Genomic DNA, 27,507 nt, shown 5'->3' with positions numbered 1-27,507 from the left:
TTCAAACTTGACCTAGAGATCATTAAGACAAACATTCTAACCAAGTTTCATAAAGATTGGATCACAACTGTGGCCTCTAGTGTTTTTTTTTTTCTTTGGTTTGATCGGGTGACCTGGTTTTTGACAAAACATGACCCAGATTCTAACTTGACCTAGAGGTCACTAAGACAAACATTTTTACATATTCTCGTGAGTTTCAAACTTAAACCGTGGACTCCTGAGTGTGATTTTCCTTTGATCTGGCCTACTGACCTAGTTTTTGACCCGACATGAACCAGTTTCAAAATTGACATAGAGATCATCAAGACAAACATTCTGATCAAGTTTCATAAAGATTGGGTCACAAATGTGGACTTTAGAGTGTTAACAAGATTTTCCTTTGATCTGGCCTACTCACCTAGTTTATGAACCCACATGACCCAGTTTCAAATTTGACCTAGAAATCATCTATACAAACAATCTGACCAAGTTTCACAAAGACTGGTTCACAATTATGGCCTCTAGAGTGTTAACAAGGCAAATGTTGAAGGATGCCGCCGGAGAATGACCGTCCACAATAGCTCATATTGAGCACTTCGTGCTCAGGTGAGCTAAAAATTATTCAAATGTTTTGATATTCCAAACTGTAATATATATCATAAATATACCTGTGGTAAACAATGATCAGGTTTATCAAACATGAGATCCATGTATCTTCCCATGATTTGATTAAATGTATGATTGGCATGTGTATGATGACACTCATCAAACACAATAAGTGAGAACTTGTTTATTCCACTGATCTCTTTTCTACATAAAGCATTGAGCAGAACTTGGGCAGTGACAACCAATATATCACGTCTGAAAGAAACAAACAAGATTATGTAATTCACATTTCTGCCAAAATTTTCAGACTTTGTCAAATTATGCAATATGGATGTAAGACAAGACAAAAATAGCTGACAATTATTTTTCTATGTAACATGTCTGCTAAGCTTAGTTATCTGACAACAACTACACTTATTCACTTGACCAACTTTCTTGTCTGGCACATTGTGTAAAGGTAGTAAAAATGATCGCAGTGTCTTCCCAGCTACTACACTTTTTTCTCCAAATGAATATATATATGATGACTGTAATGACTGTAATTTCAAAATTCATATACAATTTGTCAACCACTAATTCGAAGTATATAATTTGGCAAATTACTTCTGAACCAACACAACCCTATTTCTTTTCAAGAAATACTGAAAGTGTGACATTATTATACAATAAAAGAATCTTCTGTTGGGTTTGAAGACCAAGTTTTGTTGGAGGAAGAAGACTTAGGTACCCCTCCGTGCATGGTTTAACGCATGTGTCGGCACAACGGTAGAACCACAGACCTTAGGTAAAGCTACCCAGATGGCTTTCACACGTTAAGAGTTCTACACCCAATGTGATACACTAAAAACACTGCTGAGGGGCAAGTGATTTTAAATCAGCATCCTTAACCACTCAGCCATGGACGCTTCCATTTAGGAATTGTTTGTACGGCATAGTACATGGGTTCATTCATGAATCTACATTCTTTTGCAAATTACTTTTAGTAAATATCATAAACTCTGTCTTCTGTGAATGATTGTAACACACAAAACAGGCAAATTTATGTTTTGGTAAATGTCATGTTAAACCTGAAAAAAATAAATCCCAAGCAGTGATTTCTTTGTTCAAATCAAACTTGCAAGATTTGTTTCATTACCAAACTGTGGCTACTGTTTGTAACGTACTACTCCTATCAGCAGTACTTACTTATCTATAAAATCTTTGAGACATTCGCTCTTTCTCTGTGATTCTCCAGTTATCACCTTAGATGTATACTTCTTCAGTAGCCCTCTACAGGCCTCACCTTGCTGATTTGCAAGGACCACCTGATTTACGAGGAATATAACCTTTGCTATTCCCCTTCCCTTCTGCTGCCGGATATGCTCCTATTTAAGAGAAAATCTATAATGTATCAAATAGTGGCCGAGAACTCAGAATTTTTTTAATATACCACTATTTATATACAAAAAAAAAAATTACAAAATATACTCCATTCACGATCTTTTAATAACAAGAGCAAGAGGGCCAAGATGGTCCTAAGTTGCTCACCTGTGTAACACACCATAATAAAGTAAACATGTTTTACCTGGTGAATTCATGGAGACAAATATTCTCACCAATTTTCATTAAGATTGAACCAAAAAATGTGACTTCTTGAGTGTAAACAAGCATTACTTTGATTTGACCTAGTTACCTAGTTTTTTAACCAACACAATCCAGATTCGAACTAAATGTCCAAAATTTCATAAAAACAAACATTCTGACAAAGTTTTGGGAAGACTGGAGCAAAAAAGTGTCCTCTAGAGTGTATACAAGCTTTTCCTATGATTTGACCTAGTGACCTAGTTTCTGACATGACCCAGATTTGAAATCATTCAAGACTTCATGATAATTAAACATTCTGACCAAATTTGAAGATAGAATCAACAAGAGCTGTCACTAATGGTGACAAATGCCCCCGCAGCACCTTGACCCTTGACCTGGTGACACCAAAGTCAGTAGGGGTGGTGTACTCAATAAGTACTATCAGCACATGAAGTTTGAAGGTCCTGGGTGAAGTGGTTCGCGAGTAAAGTGCCTCCATGCAAAAAGTTAACGTTGGCCCCTGTGACCTTGACCTTTGACCTGGTGACCCCAAAGTCAGTAGGGGTGGTGTACTCAATAAGTACTATCAGCACGTGAAGTTTGAAGGTCCTGGGTGCAGTGGTTCGCGAGTAAAGTGCCTTCATGCAAAAATTTAACGTTGTGACGAACGAACGAACGGATGGACAGTTGAAAACTAATATGCCTCTCTTCGGGGGCATAAAAATGTGCCCCTAGGGTGTAAACAAGCTTATTCTATGATTTGACCTGGTGGTCTAGTTTTTGACCCCACATGACCAAGATAAAAATTCATGCGATATTTCATGCAGACAAACATTCTGACCAAGTTTCATGCACATCAAACGAACAAGTGTTAACAAGCTTTTCCTTTGATTTGACTTCATGACCTAGTTTCTCAACCCATATAACCCAGTTTCAAACTTGGCCTAGAAATCATCAAAATAAACATTCTGACCAAGTTTCATGAAGATAGGGCCATAAATGTGGTCTCTAGCTTGTTAACAAGCTTTTCCTTTGATTTGACCTGATGACCTAGTTTTGACCCGACATGACCCAGTTTCGATCAAGGCGTAGAAATCATCAAGGTAATCATTCTGTGCAAGTTTGTATCAAATCAAAGCATAAATGAAACCTCTATACGGCTGGAAGGCCAAAATAGAAAATTTTGCCACTTTCAGGGGCAGTAACTCTAAAACCCATGATGGAATCTAGCCAGTTTTCGAAAGGAACAAAGATCTTATTGTTTGTTTGTTTGTTTGTTTTGGGTTTAACGCCATATTTCAACAGTATTTTAGTCATGTAACGGCAGGCAGTTAACCTAACCAGTGTTCCTGGATTCTGTACCAGTACAAACCTGTTCTCCGCAAGTAACTGCCAACTTCCCCACATGAATCAGAGGTGGAGGACTTATGATATCAGACACAATGTCGTTTATCAAATAGTCACGGGGAACATTTGCACTGCCCGAGGATCGAACTCGCGACCCCGAGATCCGTAGACCAACGCTCTTACCTACTGAGCTAAGTGGGCAGGCTAAGATCTTATTGTGATTTAAGTTGTGTGTAAGTGTAGTTAAAATCAAAGATAAAATGTCACTTCTATCGTGTTCACAAGGTGAAAATTACCAAATTTTGGCTCTTTCAGGGGTCAATCAGAGGCCATAACTCCGGAATATATGATTGGATCTGACAGATTCATCATGGAATCCAAGATTTATTGTTGCTGAAGATATTTTGCAAGTTTGTATCATGATGGCCATGATGGCTGCAAAAGCAAAATAGCAAATTTTGGCCCTTTAAGGGGCTATAACTCTAGAACACATGATAAGATCTGGCCAGTTTTTGAAAGGAACTCAGATATTATGCCAATACAAGTTGTGTGCAAGTTTGATTAAAGTAGATTGCAAAATGTGGTCTCTATCATGTTCACAAGCCAAAAATAGCAAATTTTGGCCCTTTAAGGGGTCATAACTCTGGAATCCATGATGGGATCTGGCCATTTTTCAAAAGGAACCGAGATATTATGCTAATACAAGTTGTGTGCAAGTTTGATTGAAGTTGGTCACAAAATGTGGTCTCTATCATGTTCACAAGCCAAAAATGGCAAATTTTGGCCCTTTAAAGGGCCATAACTCTGGAACCCATGAAGGGATCTGGCCAGTTTTCAAAAGGAACCAAGATATTATGCCAATACAGGTTGTGTGCAAGTTTGATTAACATTAATAGCAAAATATGGTCTCTATCGTGTTCAAAAGCCAAAAATGGCAAATTTTGGCCCTTTAAGGGGCCATAACTCTGGAACCAATGATGGGATCTGGCCAAGATATTATGCTCATACAAGTTGTGTGCAAGTTTGATTAAAATTGCTTGCAAAATGTGGTCTCTATCGTGTTTACAAGAAATTGTGGATGGAAGACGGACGAAGGTCCGTCTATCACAAATGCTCACCCTGTCACTACGTGACAAGTGAGCTAAAACTAGAGCTGTCACAGGAGTGATGAATTATACCCCCACAATATGGCCTTTTCACAGAACTAAGCCAATGTCAAAGCTGAACTTGCTTGACCTTTGACTTACTGACCTCAAAATCAATAGAGGTCATCTGCTGGTCATGATCAACCTCCCTATGAAGTTTCATGATCCTCGGCCCAAGCATTTCCAAGTTATTGTTCAGAAAAGGTTTAAATGTTCAGGGTCACTCTGACCTTTGCCTTTGGAACTCAAAATCAATACAGGTCATCTGCTGGTCATGACCAACCTCCCTATTAAATTTTGTGATCCTAGTCACAAGTGTTCTGAAGTTATTGTCTGAAAACCGTTTAAATGTTCTGGGTCACTGTGTCCTTGACCTGTGATCTACTGACCTCAAAATCATTAGTGGTAATCTGCGGTTCATAACCAACCTCCCTATCAATTTTCATGATCCTAGGCCCAAGTGTTCTCAAGTTATAACCGTTTAACTGTTTCATGTTATTGTGACCTTGACCTTTAACCTACTAGCCTCAAAGTCGAACTTCACCTGTATTTTATCATGTTACACCAGTGTACAAAAATTTATGATCCTAGACTTAAGCATTCTCAAGTTATCATCCTGAAACCGTTTAACTGTTACTAGTCACTGTGACCTTGACCTTTGACCTACTGACCTCAAAGTGAAATTTGACCTGTATTTCATGATGTTACACCTGTGTACCAAAATATATGATCCTCGGCCCAAGCGTTCTCAAGTTATCATCTGAAACCATTTAACTGTTCAGAGTCACTGTGACCTTGACCTTAGACCTACAGACCTCAAAGTCAAACTTGACCTGTATTTCATGATGTTACACCTGTGTACAAAAATTTATGATCCTAGGTCCAAGCATTCTCAAGTTATCATCCAGAAACCATTTAACTGTTCCGAGTCACTGTGACCTTGACCTTTGACCTACAGACTCCAAAGTCGAACTTGACCTGTATTTTATGATGTTACACCTGTGTACTAAAAATTATTTAAATCGGTTAAGCCTTTCATGAGTTACCATCCGGAAACCAAGTAAACCAACGGACCGACTGACCAACCGCCAAGCTCACTCCTATATATCCCCCCAAACTTTGTTTTGTGGGGGTATAAATATGATTTCACCTGTAGATACTTAAGCAATATCTGTGTTAAGTTAAAAAAAATATTGCTAAATTACAATCATAATTTTGTGATCTTAAGTTAATGTAAACTTGTCCATGGCTTCTGTAAGTATGCAAAACAAGAATCTACAGAGCTCTACAAATTTATGATGTCATGCACTTATACATTTGTGACACAACTTGAGAAATGTTTATATATCATGCTGGTAGCAGGAATACGTTACTGATTTCATCTCAAAAATATATCTCAACTTCCTCACAAGAATCAAAGGTATAGAATAATAAAAATTATTTTGCATAAAAATAATTGCATTTATTTTCTAACGAAATTAGTGGATATCTCGTCGTTAGGCATGTAAACAATAAACTATCATTGTTGTCAAGTAATCCTGTTTTTCTAATCCTCGGTTTATATATAACAAATAAATGATGAACGCGGAAGCGTCAGGGAACCACTCGAGCATTATATAAACCCGAGATCACGTGCAGTATTCTCAGTTCAACCACAGTATTGCTACATAGCAGTTCAAGTGTTCGTTAAAATTGCCCACCCACCACACCCCAGTTATAATAATAATAATAATAATAATAATATAAAAAATCTGTTCAATACGACAATATCATTATTATTGCATATTTTAATTCTGTTATGGCAATCTGACTGTTTTGGGTAGTACTTATGTTACAGATGATATGCTGCTGTCTGGATGCTAACATCTGAAGTGATCAGAACCCGGATACCTTTCACGGATGTTGAATCAATAGGATTCCTGGGCTACAAATCACTCGTTACGCAGTCGATCGAAAGCGTATCAACATCTCTCCAGATGATAATTAAACGAGAAATCCATATGTTTAGAAGTAAGTTGTAAGCTTACTGGATTATTACTTGAATAGACATACACTAAATATATATATATTCAAGTTTGGTAACTAGACGATTATCTGAGTTATCACAACAATGTTATGTGCTCTCGGAACTACTGAAAAATATGGAATTTATCCGCCAACCAATAAGCAACATGGACTAAGACTATTGGATGTAATCATTCAGATGGAAGATTCATAAACTAACAAGAGGACCATGATGGTCCTGAATCACTCACCTATCCCCACATGACCCAGTTTTGAACTGAGTATGACGTCGTTATTTCTATTATTTGACATAGTGACCTAGTTTTGAGCACATGTGACCTAGATATCATCAAGATAAAAAATTCTGACCAATTTTCATGAAGATCCATTGAAAAATATGACCTCTAGAGAGGTCACAAGGTTTTTCTATTATTTGACCTAATGACCTAGTTTTTGAAGGCATGTGACCCACTTTTAAACTTGACCTAGATATCATCAAGGTGAACATTCACACCAATTTTCATGAAGATCTCATGAAAAATATGGCCTCTAGAGAGGTCACAAGGTTTTTCTATTTTTAGATCTACTGACCTAGTTTTTGACCCCACGTGACCCAGTTTCGAACCTGACCTAGATATTATCAAGGTGAACATTCTGATCAATTTTCATGAAGATCTCTTGAAAAATATGGCCTCTAGAGAGGTCACAAGGTTTTTCTATTTTTAGACCTACTGACCTAGTTATTGACCGCACGTAACCAGTTTCGAACTTGACCTAGATATCATCAAGGTGAACATTCTGACTAATTTTCATAAAGATCCCATGAAAAATATGGCCTCTAGAGAGGTCACAAAGTTTTCTATTTTTAGACCTACTGACCTAGTTTTTGACCGCACGTGACCTAGTTTTGAATTTGACCTAGATATCATCAAGGTGAACATTCTGACCAATTTTCATGAAGATCCATTGAAAAATATGGCCTCTAGAGAGGTCACAAGGTTTTCTATATTTAGACCTACTGACCTAGTTATTGACCCCACGTGACCCAGTTTCGAACTTGACCTAGATATTATCAAGGTGAACATTCTGATCAATTTTCATGAAGATCTCTTGAAAAATATGGCCTCTAGAGAGGTCACAAGGTTTTTCTATTTTTAGACCTACTGACCTAGTTATTGACCACACGTAACCCAGTTTCAAACTTGACCTAGATATCATCAAGATGAACATTCTGACCAACTTTCATAAAGATCCCATGAAAAATGTGACCTCTAGAGTGGTCACAAGCAAAAGTTTACGCACACACGCACGGACGCCACGCGATCACAAAAGCTCACCTTGTCACTTTGTGACAGGCGAGCTAAAAACGTTATTACTCAAGAACGTGAATCTAGCTTGTTCTTTCTGGAACAATTTATTAAGTCAGAAAACAAGGATTTAAAGACTTTTGTGTTTTATTATTACATGGCTGGTTGAATATTTTACTCAAGTAATTTATCCGTAAAATAAATATTTTTTTTTAAATTCTTTTGTCACTCCTGTTAGTAAGGGCCAAGAAAAATTCTGTCGGCCGGGGGCGATCGGGCGTGCTTCTGGACGTTGCTATAGTCTGTCTGTTGCTGTGTAAAAGGTATTGCTCTAGTGCTTTGGCAATATCTGACTAGCCTCGCTTAAATGTGTCATAGCCTTGCTTATGTCATAGCCTCGCTCATGATAGTATTTGCCTTGCTTAGAATTACTGTACTTTGCCTTGCTCCATCTGTCTGCTAAATATTCCTCATTACTTTGCAGGTAACGTCGAGTTATGGAGAATGTTTAATTTACTGTGCTGTACTGTAGCCTCGCTCATTATAGTATTTGCCTTGCTTAGAATTACAGTACCTTCGCTTGCTCCATCGGTCCGCTAAATATTCCTTTTTACATGCCAGGTAACGTCGAGTTATGGGGAATGTTTAATTTACTGTGGTGTACTGTAGTATCCCTTGCATCCGGGTGAGATTATTCGTTACTTCTACTGCAACTGTAGAGTAATGATGATGTGGTGTGTTCACGAGTGCGTCTGGTTTCCTCCCGGTTGACTGAATTTTTCAGCATAGGTTTTCCTCGGCAGGTAACGTCGGGTTACCTAAGACATTGGAGTGGCCATACTTTGCCAAAAATATTAACAATAATAGTGTTCATATATAATGAGAATTACATTACCATTTCGTGTTTGCAGTTTCATATACATCTGTAATTATTATATGTGATTGCGATCATATCTTGTTATACCTGAAAGGTTTAAATAAATGTGTATTGAACTGAGAATTTTGTAGGTGTCTTTTGTATATGATTTCAGATGGTAAAATAAATGACTTCAGATACATTAACTCCTGTCAAGCTGTCACAGTGAAAGTTTACTCTACCTGAGGATCTTACTTGTGACCTTTCAGCCGATGGTCTTGTGTTCTATCTACACTCCCGTGTTCTATCTACACTACCTGTTGAGCTGTGCAGGTATTAACCCTTACCATGCTAAATTTCTATAATGAACTTGTTCATCTTCCAATTTGGACAGTACCATCGTCTGTTAGGGTGCTTTCCAAAAAGATACTGACTGAATGGCGAACAGTGCAGATCCTGATCAGACTTTACGGATGTGCAAGCTGATCAGGATCTACACTGGTCGCAAGGGCAGAATCAATTGTGTCTAGTATGATAGGGGTTATACTGATATGACACACACTATGAAAACAAATACTGAAACAATTTCTCACCTGGATAATCCTCATGGCCACCCTAGTTTTACCAGACCCTGTTGGTGCTACAATTATCACATTCTTTCCTTGTAAGGCAGGGGCAGCTAACTCTCGCTGGTATTCTCTTAGCGAGATGTCTGTATCTTCGATCTCATCAGTGTCATCTTCATTGTTGGCTATAAAATTATTTAAAAGCTTATAATCAAATTATCAATGCTCCAGAAATAGTTGGTTTCTCAGTTTTAGACTGATTTTAAAGTTTTCAGACCAATCTATAAAATGAAACAAGAGGGCCAAGATGGCCCTAGGTCGCTCACCTAAGAAACACTCCATAACAGTGTAAAACATGTTTGACCTAGTGATTTCATGGAAACAAATATTCTGACCAATTTTCATTAAGATTGGACCAAAAAATCGGTCTCTTGCGATAAAACAAGCATTTTCTTAGATATGACCTAGTTTTTTTATCCTAGATGACCCATGTTCAAACTCGACCTAGATTTTATCAAGGCAATCATTCTGACCAAAATTCATGAAGATCAACTGAAAAATACAGCCTCTATCACATACAGAAGTTTTTTCTTTGATTTGACCTAGTGACCTAGTTTTTGACCTCAGATAACCCATATTCAAAATCCACCTAGATTTCATCAAGGCAATCACTCTGACCAAATTTCATGATGATCAATTGAAAAATACATCCTCTATTGCATACACAATGTTTTTCTTCGATTTGACCTAGTGACCTAGTTTTTGAACCCAGATGACCCATTTTCGAACTTGGCCTAGATTTTATCAAGGTAATCATTCTGGCTAAATTTCATGAAGATCAGTTGAAAAATACAGCCTCTATTGCATACACAAGGTTTTTCTTTGATTTGACCTAGTGACCTAGTTTTTGACCCCAGATGACCCATTTTCGAACTTGGTCTAAATTTCATCAAGGTAATCATTCTGACCAAAATTCATGAAGATCAAGTGAAAAATACAGCCTCTATCGCATACACACGGTTTTTACGTGATATGACCTAGTGACCTAGTTTTTGACCCCAGATGACCCATTTTCGAACTCGGCCTAGATTTCATCAAGGTAATCATTCTGACCAAAATTCATGAAGATCAATTGAAAAATACAGCCTCTATCGCATACACAAGGTTTTTCTTTGATTTGACCTAGTGACCTAGTTTTTGACCCGAGATGACCCATTTTCGAACTCGGCCTATCGCATACACAAGGTTTTTGTTTGATTTGACCTTGTGACCTAACTTTTGACCCAAGACTACCCATATTGGAAAGTGACCTAGATTTCATCAAGGCAACCATTCAGACAAAATTTCATGAAGATCAGTTGAATTTTTTTTGCCTTTAGGTTTTTCTTTGATTTGACCTAGTGACCTAGTTTTTGACCCGAGATGACCCATTTTCAAATTTGGCCTAAATTTTATCAAGGTTATCATTCTGACCAAAATTCATGAAGATCAATTGAAAAATACAGCCTCTATCGCATACACAAGGTTTTTCTTTGATTTGACCTAGTGACCTAGTTTTTGACCCCAGATGACCCATTTTAGAACTCGGCCTAGATTTCATCAAGGTTATCATTCTGACCAATATTCATGAAGAATAATTGAAAAATACAGCCTCTATCGCATACACAAGGTTTTTGTTTGATTTGACCTTGTGACCTAACTTTTGACCCGAAATGACCCATTTTCGAACTCGGCCTAGATTTCATCAAGGTTATCATTCTGACCAATATTCATGAAGATTAATTGAAAAATACCGCCTCTATCGCATACACAAGGTTTTTCTTTGATTTGACCTAGTGACCTAGTTTTTGACCCCAGATGACCCATTTTCGAACTCGGCCTAGATTTCATCAAAGTTATCATTCTGACCAATATTCATGAAGATTAAATGAAAAAATCAGCCTCTATCGCATACACAAGGTTTTTCTTTGATTTGACCTAGTGACCTAGTTTTTGAACCGAGATGACCCATTTTCCAACTCGGCCTAGATTTCATCAAGGTTATCATTCTGACCAATATTCATGGAGATTAATTGAAAAATACAGCCTCTATCGCATACACAAGCTAAATGTTGACAGACGCCGGACGACAGATGCCGGACGACGGACGCCAGACATCGAGCGATCAGAAAAACTCACCTGAGCAGCTCAGGTGAGCTAATAAAAATACTGGTCTGATATAAAAAGACCGCACACAACCCAGTTTCGAACTTGTCCTAGATATCATCAAGATAAACATTCAGACCAATTTTCATACAGATCCAATGAAAAATATGGCCTTTAGAGAGGTCACAAAGTTTTTCTATTATTTGACCTACTGACCTAGTTTTTGATGGCACGTGACCCAGTTTCGAACTTGACCTAGATATCATCAAGGTGAATGTTCTGACCAATTTTCATTAAGATCTTTTGAAATATATGGCCTCTAGAGAGGTCACAAGGTTTTTCTATTTTTAGACCTACTGACCTAGTTTTTGATGGCACGTGACCCAGTTTCGAAACTGACCTAGATATCATCAAGGTGAACATTCTGACCAATTTTCATGAAGATCTTGTGAAATATATGGCCTCTAGAGAGGTCACAAGGTTTTTCTATTTTTAGACCTACTGACCTAGTTTTTGACGGCACGTGTCCCAGTTTCGAACCTGACCTAGATATCATCAAGATGAACATTCTGACCAACTTTCATAAAGATCCCATGAAAAATGTGACCTCTAGAGTGGTCACAAGCAAAAGTTTACGGACACACGGACGGACGGACACCGCAAAAGCTCACCTTGTCACTTTGTGACAGGTGAGCTAAAAATTATTGTAAGTGAACAAACAAGAGGGCCAAGATGGCCCTAGGTCGCTCACCTTAGAAACACACCATAACACACTATAACTGTGTAAACATGTTTGACCTAGTGATTTCATGGAAAAATATGTTCTGACAAATTATCATTAAAATTGGAGCAAAAATATTGCGTATAAATAAGTATTTTCTTTGATTTGATCTAGTGACCTAGTTTTGGACCCCAGATGACCCATATTCAAACTTGACCTAGATTTCATTGAGGCTATCATTCTGACCAAATTTCATGAAGATCAGTTGAAAAATACAGCCTCTATAGCATACACAAGGTTTTTCTTTGATTTGACCTAGTGACCTGCTTTTTAATCTTAGATGACCCATATTCAAATTTGACCTAGATTTCATCAAGATAATCATTCTGTCTTAATTTCAGGAAGATCAGTTGGAAAATATAGCCTCTATCGCATATACAAGCTTTTCCTTTGATTTGACCTAGTGACCTACTCTTTGACCCCAGATGCCCCATATTCGAAAGTGACCTAGATTTTATCAAAGCAATCATTCTGACCAAATTTCATGAAGACCAATTGAAAAATACAGCCTCTATCGCTGAGAATTTTCATGCAGATCCCGTGAAAAATATGACCTCCAGAGAGGTCACAAGGATTTTCTATTATTTGACCTACTGACCTAGTTTTTGACCGCAGTTGACCCGGTTTCAAATCTGACCTAGATATCATCAAGATGAACATTCTGATCAATTTTCATGCAGATCCAATGAAAAATACGGCCTCTACAGAGGTCACAAGGTTTTTCTATTATTTGACCTACTGACCTAGTTTTGGATCGGACGTGACCCAGTTTCGAACTTGACCTAAATATCATCAAGATGAACATTCTGATCAATTTTCATGCAGATCCAATGAAAAATATGACCTCTACAGAGGTCACAAGGATTTTCTATTATTTGACCTACTGACCTAGGTTTTGACCGCAGTTGACCCGGTTTCAAACTTGACTTAGATATCATTAAGATGAACATTCTGACCAATTTTCATGCAGATCCCATGAAAAATATGACCTCAACAGAGGTCACAAGGATTTTCTATTATTTGACCTACTGACCTAGGTTTTGACCGCAGTTGACCCGGTTTCAAACTTGACCAAGATATCATCAAGATGAACATTCAGACCAATTTTCATGCAGATCCAATGAAAAATACGGCCTCTACAGAGGTCACAATGTTTTTCTATTATTTAACCTACTGACCTAGTTTTGGACCGGACCTGACCCAGTTTCGAACTTGACCAAGATATCATCAAGATGAACATTCTGACCAATTTTCATGCAGATCCCATGAAAAATATGACCTCCAGTGAGGTCATAAGGATTTTATATTATTTGACCTACTGACCTAGTTTTTGAAGGCACGTGACCCAGTTTCGAACTTGACCTAGATATCATCAAGATGAACATTCAGACCAACTTTCATGAAGATCTTGTGAAAAATATGGCCTCTAGAGAGGTCACAAGGTTTTTCTATTTTTAGACCTACTGACCTAGTTTTTGAGGGCACTTGATCCAGTTTCAAACTTAACCTAGATATCATCAAGGTGAACATTCTGACCTACTTTCATAAAGATCCCATTAAAAATGTGACCTCTAGAGTGGTCACAAGCAAAAGTTTACGGACTGGCGCACGGACGGACGACGGACACAGCGCGATCACAAAAGCCCACCTTGTCACTTTGTGACAGGTGAGCTAAAAATACAGCCTCTATCGCATACACAAGGTTTTTCTTTGATTTGACCTAGTGACCTACTTTTTGACCCGAGATGACCCATTTTCGAACTCGGCCTAGATTTCATCAAGGTTATCAATCTGACCAATATTCATGAAGATCAATTGAAAAATACAGCCTCTATCGCATACACAAGCTAAATGTTGACAGACAGACGACAGACGCCGGACATCGAGTGATCAGAAAAACTAACCTGAGCATTGCTCAGGTGAGCTAAAAAGGGATCTGCCAAATAAAAACAAGAACACCGCAATGCAGAGCAATATACACACAAAACAAAGTCATATGACCTTTGACCCCTAAGAGTGACCTTAACCTTGAAGCAAGCCTTCCAAAACATTTGTGCCAAGTTTCTTTGAAATCCTTCAAGCAGTTCAAGAGTTACAAAGCGGACACAAAACAAACTCATATGACCTTTGACCCCCCGAGTGTGACCTTGACCTTGAAGCAAGCCATCCACTCTGCACGTCATCTTGATGCGGTAAATGTTTGTGTCAAGTTTCTTCAAAATCCTTCAAGGCGTTCAAGAGTTACAGAGCGGACACAAAATTGCTAACAGACAGACGGAGGTACACTGGGATATAACATAATACGTCCCTTCCGGCATATAATAAATTTCAAATCTATATGCCTTTAAGTAATAGCTATATGTACTTGCACATAAAACTTTAACCAGAATTTTCTAAGGCCAAAAGGGGGCATGATTTGGCCAAAATACATGTCAGAGTTATGGGACTTGATGCTCTCACCTAATTTCATAACCCCCAAGACCCATGTAAAGTTTCAATTCAATATCTGCAAATGTTTTGGAGATAGTAAATTGTGACTTGCACATAAAACTTTAACCAGGATTTTCTAAGTGCAAAAGGGGGCATAATTTGGCCAAAATACATGTCAGAGTTATGGGACTTGACCCAGTGAGGTTGGTAATTGACCTAGAAAAAGAAAAAATAAGTTTCAAAGCTATAAGCCTTTAAATGATAGCCATATGTACTTGCATTCAAAACTTTAACCAAGGTGTGACACAGACACCGTCGCCAGGGTGAGTAGAATAGCTAGACTATTCTTCAAATAATCGAGCTAAAAACACACCTAAACTCAGCTCTCCTCTGTACATTTCTTTAAGCTGTGTTTCATCGCTGCTCCTTAAAGTGTCTTGGTAAGAAGATTGTCTCAATGGAACTTCAACTGAAACTGATATTTCTATAATACATGAGGAAAAATAATAACCATACCTAGAAAAATTATCAGTACAGAGGGTATGCGCTGGTGAGGGAAATTGTTTACATTTTTCAAAAATAACATTTAAAGGGTTATGTCAGGAGGTTTGTTTCAGTGTAAAAGTACCACACAGTATTATGGCATTTTTATTTTAGTAATATGTAAATAAACAGTCAATAGCATTCTCGATAGAAACAAAGGAAGATCTATAGTTGGCTTGATGGTGCAGTAGGTTGAGTGAATGGACATGTATGAGGGCTGTCCCATAAAATCGTGAAACTCGGCAGTCAGTACTAGTCGGCGCACGCTTAGTTTTCCTACTACAGAAAGAAGCGGCTTCCTTTTGAAGTCATGAAACTTACCCAATATACATCTCACAGGATTAAAATTTATATCGTCGTTAACAGCAACATGTGGCGCCTAATTATGTTGCATTTCAAGTCTTTGACGTCACTTACGTTAAAATAGTGACGTAACTTTGGAAGTAATGGTCACACCCACTTTCAGAAATGGCGACGCCAGATAAGTTCGCGGCGCAGAAAGTATTAAAGTATTATGTCGCCCTCTCTTTGAATCACTCGTCCAACCTGCCTTAAAACGTCTTGTTTTGTTTTGGAATGAGTCATACCGCGATCTACACAATATTTTTTAATACTTTCTGCGCCGCGAACTTATCTGACGTTGCCATTTCTAAAAGTGTGCGCGACCATTACTTTTAAAATTACGTCACTATTTTAACATAAGTGAGGTCAAAGACTTGAAATGCAACATTATCATGCGCCACATGTTGCCGTTAACGACGATATAGATTTTAATCCTGTGAGATTTATATCAAGTAAGTTATATGAATTTAAATGGAAGCCGCTTCTTTTTGTAGGAGGAAAACTGAGAGTGCGCCGACTAGCACTGACTGCCATCCATTATTTAAAAAATACTCAAATAATACGACAGATATTTAATTTTAAACTATATAGTCCTGTTGAGTATACATTGAAATAACATTAGTTAAAATAATTATTTGATGCGTCACTTATTTACAAAATAATAAAAAAAGTTTGCGATTTTCTGGGACAGCCCTCGTAATCATTCTGTTGTGATAGTTTTGACCGTCAAAACCTTGCATCCATCCAATATTTTTTCATTTTGCATTTGATAAGGTTTTTTTTTTTTGGGGTGTCCAATTCATTGTTTTGTTTCTTTTTTTGTATAAAATCAGTAGTATCTTTAAATCAATTGATGCTGAAATTATGAATGGGCAATGCTATTTAAAGTGAAATGTAAGATTGTTATAAAATCTATAAACTAATCCATTGAGCTTTAAAAAATATCACATGAAAGCTTAAAAACATTAGATCATATTAAGGTATTAGGCCCATAATAGAGTACCTTCTTTTTGAAGAAACCATAAACCTACTTTCACTGCAATTTTCAGGGGGGCGTAGGTTCAAACCGCACTGGGACCAAAAATTTATTTCCTTATTTTCCATTTTTTTCTAGCAAGTTTTCACTTCTTTCAAAACTTGTTAATGATTTATTAAATAACAAGAGGACCATGATGGTCCTGAATCGCTCACCTATCCCCACATGACCCAGTGTTGAACTGAGTATGACGTCGTTATTTCTATTATTTGACATAGTGACCTAGTTTTTGAGCATATGTGACCTAGATATCATCAAAATAAAAAATTCTGACCAATTTTCATGAAGATCGATCGAAAAGTATGACCTCTAGAGAGGTCACAAGGTTTTTCTATTATTTGACCTAATGACCTAGTTTTTGAAGGCATGTGACCCACTTTTTAAACTGACCTAGATATCATCAAGGTGAACATTCTCACCAAATTTCATGAAGATCTCATGAAAAATATGGCCTCTAGAGAGGTCACAAGGTTTTTCTATTTTTTGACCTACTGACCTAGTTTTTTTACCGCACGTGACCCAGTTATGAACTTGACCTAGATATCATCAAGCTGAACACTCTCACCAATTTTCATGAAGATCCATTGAGAAATATGGCCTCTAGAGACGTCACAAGGTTTTTCTATTTTTAGACCTACTGACCTAGTTTTTGACCGCATGTGACCTAGTTTCGAACTTGATCTAGATATCATCTAGATGAATATTCTGATCAATTTTCATAAGGATCTCTTGAAAAATATGGCCTCTAGAGAGGTCACAAGGTTTTTCTATTTTTAGATCTACTGACCTAGTTATTGACCGCACGTGATCCAGTTTAGAACTTGACCTAGATATCATCAAGGTGAACATTCTGACTAATTTTCATAAAGATCCCATGAAAAATATGGCCTCTAGAGAGGTCACAAATTTTTTTTCTATTTTCAGACCTACTGACCTAGTTTTTGACCGCACATGACCCAGTTTCGAACTTGCCCTAGATATCATCAAGGTGAACATTCTGACCAATATTCATGAAGATCCATTGAGAAATATGGCCTCTAGCAAGGTCACAAGGTTTTTCTATTTTTAGACCTACTGACCTAGTTTTTGATCGCACGTGACCCAGTTTCGAACTTGACCTAGATATCATCAAGATGAACATTCTGACCAATATTCATGAAGATCCATTGAGAAATATGGCCTCTAGCGAGGTCACAAGGTTTTTCTATTTTTAGACCTACTGACCTAGTTTTTGATCCCACGTGACCCAGTTTCAAATTTGACCTAGATATCATCAAGGTGAACATTCTGACCAATTTTCATGAAGATCTCATGAAAAATATGGCCTCTAGAGAGGTCACAAGGTTTTTCTATTTTTAGACCTTCTGACCTAGTTTTTGACTGCACGTGACCCAGTTTCGAACTTGACCTAGATATCATCATGATGAACATTCTGACCAACTTTCATAAAGATCCCATGAAAAATGTGACCTCTAGCGTTGTCACAAGCAAAAGTTTACGCACGGACGGACGACGGACGCTGCGCGATCACAAAAGCTCACCTTGTCACTTTGTGACAGGTGAGCTAAAAATGGGAAAAAAAATTATTTGATAAGCGATTTCTTGCTGTTCAAAGTGAATTTTCTGGTTCGAGTCGTAAATTCGGCCAAGTCGTAAATATTCGGCCACCCAGTTTAAAGCTTTTTTTCGAGCCAGATGCTTGAGAACGCATCTGTGTCATCACAAGCACTTGCGTTAGCAACAAAGTCGGCAGAAAACAACAAGTTGAGGTGAGTAGAAAAAAAGGTGTCATTCCCTAAAGTTGTGTACGCTAAATAGCAAATATTTTGTCTCGCAGGTCGCGTGACATCATCGCACGCGCTCGTTTATGCCGAGGCCCGGTAAGGGTTAATTTAAATCTAAACTTTATAACACGAAAAGAACATGCGCTAACTAACATAAAACAAGTTTAAAACAAAGTAAATGAATATATAATCCCTCAACGTCATTGAATTTCCATGTCTACGTTGTTGTTTCACGTTGACGTCATTTTCTTTTGAATTATCCATTTCGGGGCCGTAATACGTTTATGCTTTGCCACTGAAAGCACATATATAAAAAGGTGTTATAACAGCACGTGAGTGCGAGATTCTCTTTACTCTCCTGTTAAAACACCCCTGAAAAGTGACAAGAACAACAGTTTTGTGCTAGAATGTGTGACAAACAGTGACGTAAAAATTAAACTACGTCATGCTGCTGTGAGAAGGATGACAGGCGCTTTTTTAAATCTCTGATGGCAAATATTCCCCACGAGGTATACTATTGAAAATTGTTTGCAGTTTGTTGAAAAAAGAACAATTTTGGCTGTAGCATCGATTTATTTCCAAGAAAATGTTGAAAATATAACCAACTTTATGTTTTAAAAGTGGCCGAATATTTACAACCTCTAGAAGGTAAAATGTGGAGGCAAAACCTGTCCGTTATTTTAAGCGATGTTTTATTGTTTGCCATACTGTAAACGGCCGTAAATAATAACAATCAATGTTGCTTGTATTAAAGCACATATGGTATAAATTTTGTACAAATCAATTGTATAAAGAAAGAAATATTTATGAAAAACCGCAAAAAGTGGCCGAATTTACGACTCAGACCAGTACCTGAGACTGCAACAGAAGGGGTAGAGTTAGACATCTTTAAAAATACTGAGTTACATATGGTAAAAGTTCTTTATTTTGCCTTCAATCTTTAGATTACATATTGTGGAAGAAATGTAGGTAGGTTTTAGTTCTGCCCCAAGGTTATTTTTGAATGAAGCGAGCAAAATTCAAAACAGACTCACAGCATTCGACCTTAATTTTTCAATGTTAGAGTTAGAGATCTGTCACATTAAACCCGTTTACTTGAGGCTCCCTAAAAAGATGATATTGACAGTTTTATTTTAAGTTTTATATATGTTTACCAATAGTTGGATGCTTCTTTCATAAAAAATAATGGTAAAATGAATTCTCTGTAAACGTTTTAGATAAAGGCCATCACTTTGAAATTTGTCCCCACTTGAGCTTGAGGAAATACCATTAATTATACAAAATTCATAAAAAACGGCATGGTAAAAGTTTTTAAAAATTTGCAACACAATGTAAAGCACGGTCAACTGTAAGAATATACCAAGCAAATGCCATTTCTTAAACATTACTATTAGGGGCCTAATACCTTAAAGGCAAAGTGTATATAAACATAATTACATGTTAATAGTGACATATATAAGTTACTGAACAAGTAAGAACTAGATTAACTTAAACTCGTGTTGTCTTCCTTGAATCGTACTGAAAAAAAATTACAGTTTTAAAAATAAAAGTTTTATGGGTCTGGGAACTGAACTCCCAAAGAAAGATATAACATAAATACCATTACCGCTTGGCCGATGAGGAATCATTGTTTGTGTCATCAAGGTAGTGTACTGATTTAATTTTATGTCATTGTTTTGTTTGTTTACATTTCAAAACGCCTTAATACTGTGCGATACTTATAGTTACTTGTCATAAGGCAGTTTCTTATACATGTTTGTTGTGTAAGTTAAATTGCACATTATGCTAAACATAAATTTTCAAATACAACACTTATTTTTTTGCCAATAGCTTTTGAACTACCTTACCACAGCAGGCTCGACAATGAATCATTGCAGCAGATACCAGTAAATCTAATATGATTGTAAAAGATATGTACCTAATGAACTCTGTCCAAAATTTTCACAAAATTCATTGTCATCATCCAATGACCAGCATTTGTCACTATTTTCTGCCATTTTCCTTTTTCTGTGGCTCAGTATTTCTGTAACATGGAAGAAATGTAAGATATTTAAAATCTAAGTAGGTAAGAAATTTGGTAGCTCTAAATTTGGCTCCAAGACATGGCTATGCAAACATGTTACAACAAAGTTTGGTGAATATCCATCAAATTGATCATGAGAAGATGTTTTAAGGTTAATACTCTTCTGGCCTCTAAATGCAGTCAGTTACACACAAAGGTAAATACTCTCCTGGCCTCTAAATGCAGTCAGTTACACACAAAGGTAAATACTCTCCTAACCTCTAAATGCAGTCTGGTACACACAAAGGTACATACTCTCCTGGCCTCTAAATGCAGTCAGTTACACACAAAGGTAAATACTCTCCTGGCCTCTAAATGCAGTCAGTTACACACAAAGGTAAATACTCTCCTGGCCTCTAAATGCAGTCAGTTACACACAAAGGTAAATACTCTCCTGGCCTCTAAATGCAGTCAGTTACACACAAAGGTAAATACTCTCCTGGCCTCTAAAGGCAGTCAGTTACACACAAAGGTAAATACTCTCCTAACCTCTAAATGCAGTCAGTTACACACAAAGGTAAATACTCTCCTGGCCTCTAAATGCAGTCAGTTACACACAAAGGTAAATACTCTCCTGGCCTCTAAATGCAGTCAGTTACACACAAAGGTAAATACTCTCCTGGCCTCTAAATGCAGTCAGTTACACACAAAGGTAAATACTCTCCTGGCCTCTAAATGCAGTCAGTTACACACAAAGGTAAATACTCTCCTGGCCTCTAAATGCAGTCAGTTACACACAAAGGTAAATACTCTCCTAACCTCTAAATGCAGTCAGTTACACATAAAGGTAAATACTCTCCTGGCCTCTAAATTCAGTTAGTTATGCACAAAAATTTCAACAAGCCTGTGAGTGAGAGAAGTACATGCAAGATGACTTCTGCCAAAATTTGTTGAATATTCACCTGGTTATTTATTAGAAAAAGCTTTACAAGTATAATGCCAACAATGAACATCAACTTTCTGAGCTTCCACTTCAATTATAGGTCACCATGAAACCTAAAAATAAGCACAATACCTGCAAAGCTTCTATCACACAGACAGACCGATGAAGACTAAATGGACACTGCAATAATATGACATAATGTCCTTTTCTCAAAGCTACTTTCTAGAACTATTAAAGTTCATTACAGAATTATTTTTTTCTACTTGTGCGTAGTCAAATAATTTTGTTTTTAATTTAATGAAGTAGTGAAAATTGTTAAAATCAGAGTATGTCAAAGATTTTGATAGGAAATACCACAGAACCACTAAATGTTGTCCACGACACTTAACAGTTGTAAAAATATCACAGTAACCTCGGTGCATGCGCAGACATCTATTTCCGTATGCAATCAAATGTCGTAAGAAACCGTGACAGAAGCCATTAACAATGCTGCGGAAAAATACTACTACTTGGTAAACCAAAACATACAAGTTACTGTCAAATTATCTTACCAAAATCTCAGAATTACAGCTTGCGGTCGCAATTGTTGATTATTTACATCCGGGGAATTTTTTACATACCGGAAAATACTATACTAGTCTTTCAATTTCCTATTCTAAAAATTGGTTTCAGTACACCATGAAAAACAAGTGACTACAAAGTAACAAAATGGAATTTAAATATAACAACTGCTATTTGCATACGGTCTGAAAATGTATATAAAAGATATAAATGCTTGCAATTCAATGGCAGGTAACTTTAAAAAACACACACCACTTTAAAGTACCTGTCTCATTGGCAATTACGCTCAATGGAAGAGGAATACCCCAATAGGTCATAGGAGAAACATTACAGTGTTTTTTTCCTTTGTTTTTTTCAACAGACTTATAATACATTTGTACCCATTCAGTTACATAAAAGAAACAGAAAGACCTTTATACTCATTTATGAGACAAACACTAGCAATAAAAACTCTTATCTGACAATATGTGTGCAACATAGGTGTAGATTAGATTAGAAACAAGACAATGTTTCTCAAATAATGACTTAAAATTTTGCATCAAGTTTGGCCTTTATCACAATACAAAATTTAAATATACTTACCCTGATATAAATCTTTATCCAATGTCTCAGCCAGAGGTTCTTGTCCCGAATCAATTAAACAGATCATGAATCTAGGATACCAATCAACACATCTATTAGGTAACATCAGTACAAGATCTATTGCAGCTTCGTATTTTGAATGATTGTTTTCCACATTACGTAGATTGTCTGCTTCTCTTTGCACTATCAAATTACGATTCATTAACTGTGGGATGATATGGATTACATGTAAGTTATTACAAATAGTTTTCATCATAGTTTTCTGAATTTTGTCTTTGTGATCCTTGAAATTGGATGGCATCTTTTCTCCTTTGAGAATGCCAACAACTTTTTCATTTCCTGAAAGAAGAGACAATTACATGTTTCGTTACAAAACAACAAACATCCCATCCATTACTAAAATCACTACAAAGTTAAAGAATGCTAGTCCTATTCATTTTACAGTAATACATGTAACAGGCCCCTCCCTATTAATGTGTTTGATCGTTCAGTTGATGTCCTTGGTAGTTAAATCACACTAGAATTCATTTCAGCATCGACTAGTAAATATTTAATTATTTTATTTTGTTGGGTTTAAGGTCACACTGACACAACAGTGGCTTTCCAGCTTTGATGGTTGAGAAAGACCCCAGGTGCCCCTCCGTGCATTATTTCGTCACAAGGGGGCACCTGGGTAGAACCACTGACCTTCCTTAAGCCAACTGGATGACTTCCTCTCATTTAGAATTCAATGCCCTGAGCGAGGCTTGAACCCACATCGATGAGGGGCAAGTGATTTGAAGTCAGTGACCTTATCCACTCGGCCACGGAAGGCCCTCCACTAGTAAATAACCAACCAAAAATAAAAACTTATTTTATAGTCACAAATTTGAAAGGTCATTTTATACACAGAATTAAGAGGAGTCCATTTGGGTGGGGAAAGTGGCGTGGGGTTTCCATATCCTACAAATTCCAGATCAAACAGAAAATATTATTATCGAGCTTCCATTCAAGCATACACATACTATTAAAAAGGATTTGGTTTGCTTCATTCACAATGAATGATCAAGTACAACTACACATATATGTAATATAGATAGCTCCTACTCGAAGTTTGTATTTTCAGTTACAATGCCTAATATAAGAGTATTAATGGATTAATTGCCACTGCCACCAAAGATACTATGAGGAAAGAAAGACACACCCTCAAAAGGTATCTACATAGTATACTGAACCTGGTTTCCATTTTCCTTTCTGGAAATATACTTGAATCATGAAAAAAACACACAAAATTTAATATGAAATACTAATAGAAGTTGATTCACTGTCTTAAGTACTCTCTGAATTTGAAATAATTTGATTTCAATTTCATAACCAATACTAACCAAATTCTTCTTTGAACAAACTGACTAGTGCTGAAAATCTGTCCGGTTTATCCTTCATCTCGAGAATTGTGTCCACCATCCTGTCTGTAACACATTCATTGGCTTCCTTTTTTGCTAGATTTCGAAACTCTTTTCTTTGTTCTATATGAAACAGACATTTACTACTGCAGTGAATAGTATATTATAAATTTCAAAATCAGCATTAAATTCTGCATTTTCTCTCACAAAACTGGAGAATTTGCCAATAGTTGCTTTCCATTAACATTTAATACTGTATCTTTCTTTAAGTATATGGAATGAAAAAGAGAGAAGAATTTAAATTGTGAAACCAGATATGTGATGAACAGATACCTTATGGATATCTTATTTAATTTGGAATGTATTCTGTGCTTTGGGAATGCATAAATGACGGACTTACTATCAGATATTCACTGAAGGTTCAGAAATGAGGAATGTACAAGAACACAACATGCAAATTTAGAATTTGTTTCAAATGAATGCATTCTATGTCAAAATTTAATAACACCTATCAGTTTTTTATAATTATTTTATGAGTATTCCTCAAACTTACATGGTTTTTGATTGTTATCAATTGTTAAAGTTACCTAAATAGTGTAAGGTTAATGATTTAACAACTGCTTATAGTAGTCGCAACTTGACCGCGATGGTTGACCTTAGGCTCATGGCTTCGGAAATTTGCCGGTTTGTCGGTTTTGGACCGATTTTTGACTTTTCAGACCGATTCGTGAAGTGAAAAAACGAAAAAATCGGTCCCGTAAAAATGGAGAAAAGTATAAATTTCGGTCTGATATCTCAATACACGATCACCTGCCAAGTAGGAAATTGTTGGTCGCACCTTCAGATAATCAATAAACGTGTCAATCGGTCTGATTGTCACTTTGATAATCGGTCCGTAATTAGCGCGTGACGCAATCAGTGCTCGCGCGGCACATCCTTTAATGTTTGCAGACAGCCGACTGCGGTGTATTAAACATTTTTGACTGGTTTCCTAACGTTTCTGACTGGATCCAAATCATTTCGACGGGGATCCACTTCTTTTATTTAGAATCCGACGGATGGTTTATTTCAAAAGGCTATGTTTGATCACGGTAACAAACAAATGGTCGCTGCATTCAATCAAAGAGCTATAATTGTACATTATAGGTCTTTGATTTAATGAGACATCACACGGAAAACCGATAAAAATAATTTTTATAATTACTTTATTTGAAAAAATTACATGATTCATTTGTTGGGGCTCCAGTTGAAACAAATGCAGAAAATCGTCTTTGCAACCCGACTGTACAAAAAAAGAAAAAAATGGACGGGCAACCACGAATGATAAAGAAAACCGGAGTGGCACTGTTTATCAAATCGGTCTTTTAAAAAACGTTTCAAAATGAAATTTTGTTTACATCAGAAGAGAACATATAACTTTATAAAATGTAGTTGCTTATTGAAGTACAACGTAAGTGAAATGAAATATCCGTGGCCAACCCGTGTGACGTTTTGGTACTATACATGCAGGAAATTCGATCTCAGCGTTCAAATAACGTACACATTCGGTCCGCGGCAGAGTATTCATTAAATACTGAGGCTGTTTAGCAGAGAATATGTGTTGTGTAACTCACTTTGACGCATTGTACTTTATAGAATTCCGTCAAAGAATGAGGAAACATCACAAAGTATCTGCCGTGTATACGGTATCGAAGTCACGTGCGTTGGCTTTTAGACTAGTTACGCAGACGGTGTCAATGCCTCGTATTATCTCGGAAAAACATCGAAATTTAAACAAAGTAACGATCACACGTAACACTGAATCACTGTCTTCATTTTATGGTAACGCGCGGTGACTGGTAACTCAGTTTTAATGCATGACATGCTTATTTCTTTACCCTATCACGTTTTACAAAATATGTAATATTGGGAATGTGGTGGGTGGGGTAACGCCGATGTCAGGATTTTCGTTTCGGACCGACTGAGTTATCAAAATTTTCGGAACCCTGCAGTTAGGCTGATTATTCATTTCGATTATTTCATTATAGAAATCAAGGGTCCTTAGGGTAGCCGTTTATATCTATATGGAATTAGTCTGTATACAGTGCAGTATCAAAGTATATATATTTACATTTGATCAGTTAAAACTTTCCAACACATTAATTTATATTTACAAAATTTATATTTCCTTTTTTCTCATGAAGCTCGTGTTTTACGTACACTCCTTTTCAATAATAGGTTGTGCCTCATTATGCATTATAATGCAAAGGTCAACCATCGGGGTCAAGTTGCGTTCCCTATACATATCTGACAATTCTCAATAAAAATGTTGCTAAATATGTTGCATGAGTAAATTTTACATCAATTATACTGTTAAAACTCTTTTTTAGGAGAAAGTAATTAAATTTTATCTGATATAGTCAACTTTTGAAATAAAGATAATGTGTGTACTTGTAATGCAAGAATGGACAGAATAAACATCTATTTGCAGTGTTACAACATAGTCCTATCATTTACAAAATTTTGCTCAGCAATTCACCAAACTATGTACCCGGATAATCCTGCATGACCCTGTTCAGCGACCCTGACTCACTGCCAACATGGTGGATGTAAAGCCGATACAACTTTGTTTTCTATATATTTTCGATGTATAAAGGTATGTTTCGGTTGTTATATCTGTATCCATTGATCAAGTGTATATTTATTTCAAAATTTATCATGTTAAATATATCAACCCTTTTTTCTGGTGGAATACTGACGAGCAAAGCAAAATATTCAATGACAATTTTTATAAACAAGAGGGTCATGATGACCCTGGATCGCTCACCAGAGTAATATGAGCTACATGTTTCAAATGTCAAACTGATGATTTTTAGAAATTTTTTGGAAGATTTTCCGATGTACAATCAAGTAACCCCTGGGGCGAGGCAAATTTTACCCCGACGGTCATGATTTGAACAAAGTTTGCAGAAGTCTACTAGGCAATGTTACATATCAAATATCTAAGATCTAAGATCTAGGCCTTCTGGTTTATTTTTAGCAAATTTATGAAGATTTCCCTACGTACAATCAAGTAACCCCTGGGGCTGGGTCAATTTGGGGTGGGGGGGTCAAGATTTGAACAACTTTGTAGAGGTCCACTAGGCAATGCTACATGTCAAATATCTAAGCTCTAGGCCTTCTGGGTTTATTTTAGAAAACTTTGAAGATTTTTCTTAATACAACCAAGTAACCCCATGGGGTGGACCCCGGGGGTCATGATTTGAACAAATTTTGTAGAAGTCTACTAGGCAATGCCACTTGTCAAATATCTAAGATCTAGGCCTTCTGGTTTATTTTAAGAACATTTTTGAAGATTTTCCTGTGTAAAATCAAGTGACCCCTGGGGCGATTTCAATTTTGACCCCGGGGGTCATGATTTGAACAAATTTTGTAGAGGTCCACTAGGCAATGTTACATGTCAAATATCTAAGCTCTAGGCCTTCTGGTTTATTTTTAGAAAATTTTGAAGATTTTCCTATGTACAATCATGAAACCCCATGGGGCGGGGTCAATTTGACCCCGGGGGTCATGATTTGAACAAATTTTGTAGAGGTCCACTAGGCAATGCTACATGTCAAATAT

The 27,507-nt window shown here is 36.8% G+C and overlaps 1 protein-coding gene across 1 annotated transcript in view; it reads right to left on the bottom strand.

Moving 5' to 3' along the window:
• The window catches only part of LOC123546060 (antiviral innate immune response receptor RIG-I-like), a 117,518-nt gene that overhangs the window by 57,772 nt on the left and 32,239 nt on the right, over nt 1–27,507 (bottom strand). The window contains exons 4-10 of the mRNA XM_053550472.1: nt 23,887–24,027; nt 22,523–22,861; nt 20,353–20,457; nt 15,103–15,204; nt 9,401–9,558; nt 1,771–1,949; nt 648–840 (exon numbers count right to left, since the gene is read on the bottom strand). Of these exons, the coding sequence (XP_053406447.1) occupies nt 648–840; nt 1,771–1,949; nt 9,401–9,558; nt 15,103–15,204; nt 20,353–20,457; nt 22,523–22,861; nt 23,887–24,027 (1,217 nt within the window). The remainder of the gene's footprint in view (nt 1–647; nt 841–1,770; nt 1,950–9,400; nt 9,559–15,102; nt 15,205–20,352; nt 20,458–22,522; nt 22,862–23,886; nt 24,028–27,507) is intronic.

Source organism: Mercenaria mercenaria, chromosome 9, assembly GCF_021730395.1.
Source record: "Mercenaria mercenaria strain notata chromosome 9, MADL_Memer_1, whole genome shotgun sequence".
Classification (NCBI taxonomy): Eukaryota; Metazoa; Mollusca; class Bivalvia; order Venerida; family Veneridae; genus Mercenaria; species Mercenaria mercenaria.
Note: the sequence above shows the minus strand (reverse complement) of the source record. Positions and strands in the feature narration are given on the sequence as shown.